At 60.7% G+C, this 12033-nt stretch overlaps 1 protein-coding gene across 1 annotated transcript in view; it reads right to left on the bottom strand.

The window, feature by feature from the left end:
- The window catches only part of LOC124523043 (SCO-spondin-like), a gene marked incomplete at its 5' end in the record, with an annotated part of 53688 nt that overhangs the window by 41135 nt on the left and 520 nt on the right, over window positions 1–12033 (bottom strand). The window contains 26 exons of the mRNA XM_047094793.1: window positions 101–334; window positions 547–716; window positions 812–905; window positions 1039–1188; window positions 1517–1626; window positions 1714–1841; window positions 1972–2168; window positions 2798–2932; window positions 3250–3506; window positions 3696–3790; window positions 3933–4122; window positions 4898–5132; window positions 5362–5527; window positions 5731–5958; window positions 6041–6216; window positions 6302–6419; window positions 7285–7429; window positions 7732–7972; window positions 8175–8346; window positions 8576–8728; window positions 9208–9287; window positions 9375–9533; window positions 10710–10809; window positions 10925–11169; window positions 11425–11604; window positions 11719–11801. Of these exons, the coding sequence (XP_046950749.1) occupies window positions 101–334; window positions 547–716; window positions 812–905; window positions 1039–1188; window positions 1517–1626; window positions 1714–1841; window positions 1972–2168; window positions 2798–2932; window positions 3250–3506; window positions 3696–3790; window positions 3933–4122; window positions 4898–5132; window positions 5362–5527; window positions 5731–5958; window positions 6041–6216; window positions 6302–6419; window positions 7285–7429; window positions 7732–7972; window positions 8175–8346; window positions 8576–8728; window positions 9208–9287; window positions 9375–9533; window positions 10710–10809; window positions 10925–11169; window positions 11425–11604; window positions 11719–11801 (4241 nt within the window). The remainder of the gene's footprint in view (window positions 1–100; window positions 335–546; window positions 717–811; window positions 906–1038; window positions 1189–1516; window positions 1627–1713; window positions 1842–1971; window positions 2169–2797; window positions 2933–3249; window positions 3507–3695; window positions 3791–3932; window positions 4123–4897; window positions 5133–5361; window positions 5528–5730; window positions 5959–6040; window positions 6217–6301; window positions 6420–7284; window positions 7430–7731; window positions 7973–8174; window positions 8347–8575; window positions 8729–9207; window positions 9288–9374; window positions 9534–10709; window positions 10810–10924; window positions 11170–11424; window positions 11605–11718; window positions 11802–12033) is intronic.

Below are 12033 nucleotides of genomic sequence, written 5' to 3'. Positions count from 1 at the left end.
AATTGGTGGAGGAGGGGAGGCAGGAAGGTTGGGGCTCACAAGACAAGCCTTTGGGAGGGGGGTGCCTTGTGGACTGGAGTCCAGAGCGGAGACCACCCACCCAGACAGGCCTCCTCATCGGCAGCGTCGGGACAGTCGGGATGTCCGTCACAGAGCAGGGCGGGGGGCAGGCAGCGCCCATCAGCACAGGCCAGCGAGTCGTGGGGGCACGGGCAGCCCTGCTCATCCGTCCCATCTCCACAGTCGTCCTGCCCGTCACAGAGCAGGGCCAGGGGCAGGCAGCGGCCGGAGCTGCAAGACATCTGCCCCTCCCCACAGCCTGGGGTGGCACAGCCTGGCATGGGGCAAGCAGGCAGGGGCCAGATGACAAAGGGTCCTAGAGAAGCCCCTGACCCTGGAAAGACCAGAACAGCCCTGCCCACCAGCCATCGCTGCCGGCGATGTGAGCAGCAGCTCAGGAAGCCGTTCAGTTTCGCGTAGGAGACACCCGCACAGTAGGAGAGACCCATCACTCAGTCACTGCCCCCCACAGACGAGGACACTCACCCTCCTCGTCCGAGCCATCGCCACAGTCATCCTGGTTGTCACAAAGCCACCCGTGGGGCACACAGTGCCCACTCTCCTGGCACGGGGCCTCTCCCTCCACACAGCCGGGCACCGGCTCCTCACAGCGGGTCCTGCCACTCCCGCAAAGCCACTGACTTTCCTGGCATGTGCTGAGCACACAGCGTCCCGGGATCAGCCACAGAGCTGGGCTTTGGCAACTCAGGGGCATGGGGCTCCCCTGAGCCACCCCCCCCTCCGCACTCACCAGTTCCCACAGTCCTTCTGCAGCACAGTCCCCGGGGGGAAAAAGCTGCCCCCTGACTCACAGGGGCAGGAAGCTGGTTCTAGGCAGACTCCTCCTGGGATCACAGAGGGTAAGACTGGAGCAAAAGGGGCACAGCGGCCCCTAGTGCCAGCCTTGTCACCCGGGCCTTGTGGCTCTCTTCTCCCTCCCAGGATCCCCTCCCCTCTGCCTCTTCTGACCCTACACACCATGGAGCAGAGTCCCCTCGGGGCAGAAGCAGCCCTCCACGCAGGCGACAGCCTGGCAGTGCCACCCAGGTTCAGGACCATGGTCATGGCAGGTGGGGGGGCATATGGGGCCACAGGCCTCATACACCTGGCCCCCTTCACACTGCAGAGCTGGGTGGAGAAGAGAGAGGCTTGGGTCACTGAGGTGCGACGGCACCAGGATGCAACAAGCAGGCGAGCCAGCCCGAGCGGATACTCATGGAGGGCACGGCAGGGGGGCACGGTGTAGACTCTTGCTGAGCCCCTCCCAAGGCCGTTGGCAACATGACAGTTCTACAGGAAAGCAACCTTGCCCGTCTGGTTCATCTATGACAGCGTGAACACCACACATATTTGCCCTTGAATGCATGGCTTGCTGGCAGGCCAGGAGGAGCACCCATGAAGGAGCGGAATGGGCGGTGGGATTGGGCATCGGGGACCCAGGGCAGGGCACACTCACGGCAGAGCTCCTGGCTGCGCCAGCGCACAAAGAGCCCATGCCGGGCACACTCATCTGCATACGTGGCAATGGCCGAGCAGAGACACTCACAGTCACCCCCCGAATCACAGCTGTGGAAGGGATTGTTCAGCCCCTGGACCCCCTCCCCACCCCCAACCTACCCATTCCCACCCTGTCCCCAGGCTCGCCCCTCTCACCCGCAGGCATCATGCACACACCGCTCGTAGTGCTGCTGTGGGGGCACCTCTGCATGGCACCGGGCAAAGAGCGACCGCAGCATCACCCCGCAGCGGGCGTGGGCCCAGCTGGCCCGGTGGGCGTTCACCTGCAGGCAGAGCAGGTCCACACCGTGGACCAGCTAGACCCCATCTGCAAGCACCCAGCCTCTGGGTCCTCCCCCCTGCAGGTTTCTGTAGCTGCCCCCACTCCCTCCCCCCATTCCCACCCATGCTCACGGTGCAGGGGTGTGGCAGCTCTCCTGGCTCAGGGCAGAGAGGATTCAGGTGCCAGGAGTGGGCAGCCAGCTCCGCTGTGGGTTCCAGGACCCCCTGGCGGCTCCGCAGGTCATTACTGGCATCTCCATCAAAGTCCCCGCACAGACCAGACACACGGCCCCGGAAGTGCGGGGACAGCTGCACCAGGACCCGGGTGCCTGGGCAGAGGGGGCAGCAGGGGCCAGCATTGTGGAGAAAGAAGACAAGGGCGGCTATTCCGTGGGCCTGTCTGACCATCTGCCCAGGGACCACAACCCAATAAGGGGTGCCCGTGCCCTCTTTTGGGAGGATGATTGGCAATGGTGAGACCTAGATCTGGAGGGCGAGGGCAGAAGCGGGACCAGGGAAATTCTCCAGCGGGCCAGATTCTGGGAGGGATCCAGGCTCCAAGACAGACTGTGACACCACCAGCCCCGGAGGCCTTAGTGACCGGAGACTCAGAGGGCAACCTCGCTGTGCCCACCAGGCAACTCCTTCCCCTGTCAGGGGTTACTCTGGTTTTCCTCGATTTCTCAGTAACAGTTATTTCTAAAATGCCTACTGTTTGGGTTTGGGTGGTGGGATGTCAGGAGATTTATTTTCATTTCTTCTTTCCCAAACTAGGTATTTTCTAAATATTTCTTAGGTGAGGCACTGTTGCTCTTACGTTGAAGAGAAACATAATTTTAAGAGCGCGATTTGGGAACTCCCGCCACTCGTATGGAAGAGAAAGGGTTTAGGGAGAGCCAGCCTCATGACACTAAGGCGGGCATGGGTCAGATGCTTAAGGTTAAGGTTGGGGCCTGACCTCCATCCCAGAACAGGCTGAAGCCCAGGCGGGTTGTGAGTAGCAGGAAGAGACCAGCACGACGCAGGCTCAGCCCAGGGCCCGTGTAGACCTTGGGGAGTGTTATGCTCGCCCCATTCACCATCACTGCTCGGCCTGCAGAGGAAGAGAGGCTTTCAGGCCCTGCCTCGGAGTAGAAGGGCTCCCAGATCCCCAGGAGGCCCTCACCAGCCTGCCGTCCAACCTTTCCTTTTGCTTCTCTAGCTATGAGACCTTGGGCAAGTCTCTGGACCTTAATTTCTTGGAGCCTTCCAGAATTATGTTTCCCACGAAAGAGGAGAGAGGAAAAGCACCAGCCCCACTTCCCTGATGGTAAGCAGTGGGGAACCCCGGGCCTTGGTCACCTGTGCAGAACTGTGATGCCACCCAGCACGCCCCTCCCTGGCCATGCCACCCTTCAATGTTACAGCCACCTCTGAGCATGTGCACAACGGTGCTCTGTAGTTGCACGGTCAGTGCCTTGGTGCAGGTGAGGCCGCTGGCCCCACAGGGCAGGTTCTGGGCTGAGACTGTGAACTGGCCGCTGGCCTCTCGCACCAGCAAATATTCACAGGCTCCAGGGAAGGTGAAAGCCAGCCCATCGAATGTCACATAGTGGGGGGCACCCGATGCCTGGCACCATCCACGGCACTGGCGGCTCGTGCAGTGCCACTGCCGACCCTGGCACACACTGCGGGGGGCGGTGGGGAAACAGAGTCATGAGGACACGAAGCCAGAGCTGTATCTAGGGGATGCACCTGGTCCAGGTTCCACGCAATTCCCGACAGACCCTCAGCTTGGGGGAATCCTGGAGAGCTCCCGTTGCCCAGGCCAGTCTGGATATCCCACCCCACCCATCGTCCCTGTCCAAGGGGCATACCAGATGTTGCAATCCTCCTGGATGGTGGCGTTGGGCGGGTACCACTGCCCACCGTGACGGCAGGGACAGAGCTCAGGAGGCACACAGCGTTCGTTCTGGGCAGAGGCCGGGGGCAAAGAGGCACCTTGGAGGGCTACCTGACCCACCGCCCACTGTTTCAGACAGCCAGGGGACTAGGGCAGTGCCATGGTTACAGCAGGCCCCACGGTGCCCCATGCAGCCCCCTCCCAGACTCACCAGCAGCACAGTGCCTGGGGGACAGACACAGCTTCCTGTGCTGTCCGGGGGGCAGGAATGGTTGGCACGCAGGTTGTCACAGGTAAGGAGGCAGGCACCAGGGACATAGACAAGCTCATGGGGGCAGAAGGTCCGCTGGGGGCCACAGCGGTGAGCAGTGCAATTCCAGAGGCCCCTCTCCTGGCAGACACTGCCGAGGTCACGAGGGAGGTAAGAGGCAGGCCCAAGACAGCACTCACCTCCAGGCACCTGGTCTGACCTGGGAGAATCTCAGGAACCCAGAAGGTCCAAGCCCCTAATGTTGATTCTGGAGACCTGAGCGTCTCACCCCCAAACCCTAGTTACGAGCACAGGAAGTGGGGCTGCCCCCAGCACCAGCCATACCTGGGATGGGCATGGTTACCCTTTCCTGCCCCAGCTCCAATGGGACCATTCTCAGGGCTCTGAGGCTCTTGAAGAACCCCATTCCCATCCCGGGTAGGAGAGGGATTCTCTAAAGTCTCATCCTCACCCACCAAGTCCTGACCACTGGCCTGGACTCCACAGGTCCAGAACTGGCCTTTGCTTCTCCCTAATCCTTGGAAGAGCCTCTGAACCAGACTCATCCAGAATTCAGAGATCTGGGTTCTAGTCCGTCATCATTAACAAGCTGTGTGACTCTGCAAGCTGTTTGGCCTTAGTCGAGCCTCAGTTTCCTCATCTGCAAAATGGGAACAATTCTTCCACTTCCTACTTTATTAGGTTATTGTAAGAATTCAGTAAAATTAAATAAGATAATGTACAAGAGTGCTTTATAGGCCAGAAGGGCCTGTCATAGGCCTGTCATATAGGCCATCAATGCTCTGTCGTCCCACATGTGCATACCGTGCCCTAACCCACGGGGCTACAAGCCCAGCCCCTTGTCTCTAAGCTCTATCTCTTCACCCCCAAGCTCTTTGCTTCCCTCCCAAGACCACTGCCCTCACCAGTGGTTGCAGTCCCTCATGGTGGCACTGCCGGGAGCATAGCGTTGAGTTCCAAGCTGGCAGGAGCACAAGTTGGGGGGCACGCACTCGCCTTCGGGGTCCCATAGCAGCCCTGGGGGGCAGTTACACCCAGCCACACAGCTGCCCAGCTCCCCACAGTCTTCTGGCTCCCCACAGTTTTGACCACACGCCGGGGCACACTCCTGGTACTCCTGGCCCCCGGGACACAGGACAGCTGGGCACAGAGACACATGCAGGTCAGGGACATAACTGCTGCTGCTCTGCCCACCCTTCTGGAATTCGCACCCCCTATGCCTCTGGAAGAAGGCAAACTCAGCAATGTGCCATGGTCAGAGGCCCTCCTGGGGACCTTCCCTTGTTTCCAAGCTTTTGGATCCTTCTGGGCTACTCCTAGAAGAGGGCTGGGAGGAGCACCCTGGGGCCAGCTGGCTGAGCAGACTCACGGCAGAGTGTCTGGGTCCTCCAGAGACACGGGACACCCTCCCGGGCACAGCGACGAGCAAAGGCAGCAAGCACAGGACACAGGCAGTCCTTGCCAGGAGCACAGCCACACACGGCTGCCAAGCAGCGCAGGTGGAACAGTTCCCTGTCCACCAGCCCTTGGCACTCCTTGCAGGGAGAGGAGGGAAAAATTGAGCCAGCTCCTCCTCCACAGATTCCCCCATCCCCTCTGGTCCCCACCGTCACCTCCCTGTGCTCAGTAGCCCTGCCCACGGCAGGGAGCCGGGCCCTCCCAGTAGCCCAAGAGGAGAGCAGAGCAGGTACTGACCCCACCTTACAGGTGCAAACAGGAGCACCCCCAATCCGGCTACCTGGAAAGTTGGGCCATGCAGGACGGCACAGGCTGCCTCGGCAAAAACATGGCGCTGAGAGTGGGTGCTGCAGGGGGGAAGTGGGGCGCTGTCTTCTGAGGGGCACCTTCCCTCGCCTGCCACCCGGAACTTGCCAGCAAAGGCTGCAACGCTGGTCTCCACATCGCCAGCGGGTGTCAGGAAGTCATCCTGCTGGTTCCAGGTGAAGGTGCCGCACAGACCCTGCACCTGGGCCACAGGAGTGGGCATGGGACGGTCAAATCGGGCCCAATGTGGCCTTGCCCAGCCACTCACCTGCCCCCTAGCACACCTGGTGGGCATGGCGCGGGTCCAGAGTGATGTAAGCTGCAGGGTCAGACACTCCCCAGAGGACCTGGGCCCCGGGCCAGCGCAGCAGTAGGAAGGTGGAGGAGGCTCGGGAGACACTGAGGCCCTTAGGCCCACTCCATGGCAAGCCCACATCCTGCCCATCCACCAGGACGGCCCCTGGAATAGGGAGCCTGTGAGGGGCTGCCCCTGCAGGGCTGGGCTGATGAGGATTGGGGGTGAGCACACTGCAGGAGGGGGCTACCTGAGTCTCTGAGCTGGATGTGGGTGTCCCCCAGGGAGACAGAGATGGCGTGGAGGCAGCTTCCAGCGTCACAGGCCCCATGCTCCAGCACAATCAGCAGCTGCCCCTTGGAGAAGTCCTGGGGCAGATGTTGAGGAATACGGTGGGGTGGGGGTGGGTGCGGGGAGGATCCGGGGACAGGGTCTGGTCTGCCCCTTTTCCTGTTCCACAGGACACCTACAGCACACACCTGGGGGCAGCTCCCACCCATCACGTGTGCTGACCACCTTCTTGCCAGCCAGACTCTGCAAGGTATAGGGCTTAACTCAGGCAAGCGCAGACACTTGTGAGCATCTGTGCGTGTGTGCGTGCGCGCTTGTGCGCGCGGACAGGCATGTGTGTGTATGTAAGTAGGTAGAAATGTGTGTGTGTGTGCACGCATGTGTGTGTGTCTCCATGTTGGAGCAAGATGCCTCCCCTCTCCCTCCCTGTGGGTATGTGTGCTCTATATGTGTGTCTGTGTGTATACACATGTTAAATCTATGCGTACTTGCATGAGCCCGCGGCATATGTGCACACCTGTTTGTGTCTATGGACCTGAACTTGGTAAGTCACCTAACTATTGGGGGAGGCGTGGAGAGGAAGGAGAACCCGTATTTCGTCAGGGGTTGTTTTGCAGGAAACTGCCTGTGATAAGCCCAGCCTGCCCCATTTGTGAGAAAGTACGGTGAGGATAGGTTTTGCTTCGTGCCCCTGGGCTAGGGTGGCAATGACAGAGGAACATTCTCAGGAACCCGAGGAGGGGTGAAGACCGGAAGGGGAGGTTGGGGGGGGGGAGGGGGAGGTGTCTGCGGAGAGCCATCCTTCCTCCAGAGTCGGTTCTCTCTCAGCTTTTCCCGGGATGACTCTGTGTTTGTCGTTGATTTATGTGGAGGTTTCCTGACACTCACCTGCCCCCACAGCAACCCCACGAGGACTTCTCCCGCAGTTCACCCCCTACCCACCTGCACCAGGCTGGAGCGGCAACCTGGGCTGCCGCGGAAGGAGAAGCTCCGCCCATCGAAGGTGACGTAATGCCCGTCCCCGCCCACCGCGCACTCGGCGGGGCACTGCGCCTGCGCGCAGAGCCAGCGGCCGTCCTGGCACACGCTGTAGGCACACGGGGAGGGGGGCGCGCTCTGATTCAGCTTCACGACCTCCCGCCCCCAACACCGTGGCCCCTCCCCTCCCCCAGCAGCCCCTCTAACTCTCTTAGGTTTGGAGGTCAGCTGGTGGAGGTCGCTGGCTAGGTCTTTAAGCGGGGCCATCAATTATGCCGTGAGAGGTCACCGGTCCCTTGTGAGGGGCCCCCAAGGGGAGGCAGGTTGAAGGACATAGCATGAGGGAGGGCTCCGCGGGGACCACGCCGCTTCCAACCCCAGCCAAAGGGCCAGCGAGGCCCGCGGACCCACCACGGGTTGCAGAGCTGGCGCACTGTGTCCCCAGGGGCGTAGCGCTGGCGCCGGTGGTAGCAGGGGCAGCGGGCCGCAGGGACACAGAGGGCGCCGTCCCAGAAGAGGCCAGGCGGGCACTCGCAGCCGCTCACGCACGCTTCCTGGCAGGACCCCTCCCCTCCCTCGCCCACTGCCGAGCAGCTGGGCGGGCAGGCCGAGGCGCAGTCAGAATACAGCTGGCCCCCAGGGCACAGGCGCTCTGCGGGCACAGGAGTGGGCTGTGAGGTCCGAGGGCCCCCTCCTCCCACCAGACCCCGCTGGCCACAACCCGAAGACGGGGTGCTCAGGAGGTGGCCCGGCGCTCATGAAACCAGGGCCACAGGGCTGCTGTCGGTTAGTTCCCAATTCCGCAGGGTGGGGAGGCCAGGGCCTATGCAAAGAGGGTCAGCCGCCAGACCTACCGCAGAAGCCTGGCTTCCTCCAGCCCACGTGGATATGGTGCTTGGCACACTCTTGGGCATAGTTGGCCAAAGTGGTGCACACGGCCTCCCGCCGGCTCTCGCGCCCACTGCCTGCTGGGGCCCCAGAACAGTAGGCAAAGAGGCAGGTCTGGTGGTACTCAGCAGGGGGGACCTTCAGAGAAAGGACAGGCCCTCAGTCAACCAGACTCAGCAGCACTCCCTCCTCTTACTTGGATCGTGCCCTGACTTACAACCAAACAGAATGAGCACTAGAAGGGAGCTCTGAGATCATACATACACACAAAGCAATGCCAGGACCAGATTCCCTGTTTGGCACCTCTGTAGCACCTCCTGCTCCCCGCCTCTCTGGTGGTGGTTACCACCCCCACCCCCACCCGTACCTGAGCATGGCATTCCCTGAATGGACTCTCCAGCAGCTGGTGGCACACATCCTGGGCTTCAGCCTCCAGCTGGCCAGCCTCCATGCCTGCCTCTGTGCCTCTCACGGGGTCCTCACAGCCCTGGGCCGCTTCCACTGCATCCAGACACCCAGGCTAGAGACCATTGGAGTCAGGTCAATGGGCTGGGATGAGGGACATTGGCCAGGACACCAGGAAAGTAGCTACTACCCTCATGGCTGCTTCAAGTCCCCATTGTCATGGCCACCAGCCCAGACATCCTGAAGCTTTTGGGGGCAACAAAGTTGTAAGCCTGGGTAGGGTGTGGGGGAGTTGCAGTCCCATCAACCCACAGGCAAGAGATTTGATAACCCAAACTGGTCAGTGACCAGGTCACTGAGTGTGTCCCCTGGGCGGTCAATTCACCCCAATGCCATGGGCAGCACCTTAAATTCCACGGGACCCAGAGCCTTCCCCGGACCAAGGATCTGGGAGAGGGCCAGGCCTGGTCCCAGAGAAAAAGCCAGTGATGAAGACAGACAGCAGAGACTTGAAGATGTCAGAGAAGCCAGGAGTGGGGGGCCAACTGGGGATCAGGGCGGGGAGCCCAGGCTCTCCGAGGGCTGCAGTCTCACCTCTGAGTCAGGGAGCCTCCAGGAATTCCCAAAGGTGGCAGCTAACACAGCCAGTCTCCCTCCTGGCTCCAGGAAGTCATCTGGGGAAGGGTGAGGCAGAGTGCTGTGTCTGGGGTCTCCTGTCTCTCCTTCCCTCCTAAACCAGCAACCAAGTCACGCCCACTTACCCTCAGGCCGGCCACTGTAGACCCCACAGAGACCTTGAGTTTGTCCCTGGAGCTCGTAGTCCACAGAAACGGAGACTGAACTGGACCTGTCCAGCTGCACAACGACCCCCAGGCCCCCCGACAACACCAGCCAGTCCCCTTGCCATTGCAGGCTCAGCCCTGGGCAGGAGAAGGAAGGAGTCACACTCCCCACTCTTCCCACCATGACACCAAGGCTCAGACTGCCGGGGAAGGAGAGGAGATGGAATTCTTACAATTCGAGAGAGCTCTGCACTTGACACCCTTTAAAGGAGAAGCGATTGGTTTCCAGTCGGAACTGTCCTTGAGAATTTCTTTTCTTTTTAATTTTTTTTTTCAACGTTTATTTATTTTTGGGACAGAGAGAGACAGAGCATGAACAGGGGAGGGGCAGAGAGAGAGGGAGACACAGAATCGGAAACAGGCTCCAGGCTCCGAGCCATCAGCCCAGAGCCTGACGCGGGGCTCGAACTCACGGACCGCGAGATCGTGACCTGGCTGAAGTCGGACGCCTAACCGACTGCGCCACCCAGGCGCCCCTGTCCTTGAGAATTTCATGGACACTATGGACGCTCTCACAAGTAAACTACAAAGCTCACGTGCACACACACACAGCCCCACCCACTTCACTTCATGGACTGAAAACCAGGGCAAAAGTTCTGGTGGGACAGAGACCCGTCTAGTAGCTCAAAAGCCCTTCCTCACAGCACTGGTAGAGGGGGGTGGGGGGAACTGAGACTCAAAGAGGTTTTTGTTTTTTCTTTTCTGAAGATGTTACTTTGTTTAAGTTTATTTATTCATTGTGAGAGAGAGAAAGAGAGAGAGAGAGAGAGCGCGCATGAGCAGGGGGAAGGGGCGGAGGGCTATCAGTGCAGAGCCCCATGCAAGGCTCCATCTGTCGGAACCATGAGATCAAGACCTGAGCCAAGATCAAGAGTTGGACACTTAACCAACCGTGCCACCCAGGCGCCCCAAGATTTTATTTTTAAGTAACCTCTACATCCAACATGGGGCTCGAACTCACAACCCTGAGATCAAGAGTCCCATGGCAGCCAGGTACCCCCAAGACCCAAAGAGGTTAAGCAGAGGTACTTGCCCCAAGCCACACTGTGAGGGGATGAGTGGGGGTGGCTTGCAGGAGAGGCTTGTGGGAGACGAGGTCTTGGCCCCTCAGCAGGCCCAACAGTAACGGGGGTGGAGCAGCAGGCTCCCACCCAACTGCCCCTTTTGCTGTCCCCTGCTCTGGGGGATAGGCAGACTGTCCCCGGGGAACGAATGGGGCCCTGGGCAGTCTCCTGCTCCCCACAGCTCCCTTACCCTGGAGCAGCCGAGACTCCCCATCAGGTATCAGCTGCCCATTCACAGAGACATTTTCACCCTGGATCAGCACCTCCTCGGGTCCCATTATTACCCGGGCCTTTGGGGAGACACAGAGCGGAAGAGGTGTTCAGTGGCTCGCCTTCCCCCGTGTCCAGCTCCCTCCCTGTGGTCTTCCCTCCCTCCCTCCCTCCCTCCCTCCCTCCCTCCCTCACCAGCTGACAGTGCCCAGGTTGGGGGCAATGCCCCCTGGGCGTGAGGTGGACAGCCCAGGTGGAATCAGCAGCGCCCGCCAGCAGGTAAGTGCAGCGGCCCAGGAAGTGGTAGTGACGCCCGTCAAAGGTTCGGTAGTGGAAGCCTGACCAGGTGGTGCAGGTGGCCGCAGGCTGCTGGCGCTGGCTCCAGAACTGGGCCACGGCCCCCACCAGGGGCTGCAGGGAGGCTGGAGAGGGAGCGCTGCCTGGAGGAGATAACACCGACTGTGAGTCTCTGAGTGTGAAGGTAGGAGGGTGAAGGAGGAGGAGGACACGGGGCTTCTCCCAGAGTGGGAGGCAGGTGGAGAGTTCATGGTCCCTCTGGTGGGCCAGGATGGGAGGTGACTCATCTGAAAGCACAGGGGAGTGGGCAGGGGCCCTGCAGGAAGGCCCAGAGCTCCAGAAATCTATGTGGTAGCCCTTGCAGGGGGAGAAAGTGGTTGCCAGGACCGCAGACCCACCTGGGAGGTGTCGGCCAGGGCAGCTGAGGCAGGCCTGGGAGCTGCCATCCCGCCAGCTGTGTCCCCAAGGCCAAGCACAGCACTCCTCCAGGCTTCCCGCAGATGCATTAGCTGAGCCTGGCTGCAGCTGGCACTGCTGTGTGGCAAAGCAGTGGCCCCCAGGGCTGGCTTCTGCAAGGGCTGCGGTGGATAGAGGGAGAGAATGGGGCGGCCCAGACAGTCAGCCTGGGCCCAGCTTCCCTCCCCAGGCAGCCTCCATGAAACCACAGATCTGGGCAAATAGCAGGTGCTTACCCAGAGTGCAGTGTGTGCCCCCCCAGCCTGGGCAGCAAGCCGTCACTGTCCGGTTCCTTGCAGCAGGCCGGGTTTCTGGGGGCCTGGGTCCACCAAGCAGGCAGCAGAGAGAAGATGTTAATTATTCAGCCCAGCCCCTTCCCGGTCCCTGAGGATGGCCTGGGACATTTCATCTGGTCACCTATTCTCTGAGTGGCTTTCTCGTATAATTTCCCTTCCTGGTCTTGATTTCCCCTTGTGCAATGTGAGAGTGCTATTGGGAAGGCAGACTGGAGGGTAGGCACAAGGAGCAGACATCATGCCTCCCTGCTCCGC

Source organism: Lynx rufus, unplaced genomic scaffold (genome assembly GCF_022079265.1).
Source record: "Lynx rufus isolate CCGP_SWC_20201006 ecotype Redwood Valley unplaced genomic scaffold, mLynRuf1.p SCAF_4, whole genome shotgun sequence".
NCBI classification, from domain to species: Eukaryota; Metazoa; Chordata; class Mammalia; order Carnivora; family Felidae; genus Lynx; species Lynx rufus.
This window is presented reverse-complemented; position numbering and strand designations above follow the sequence as displayed.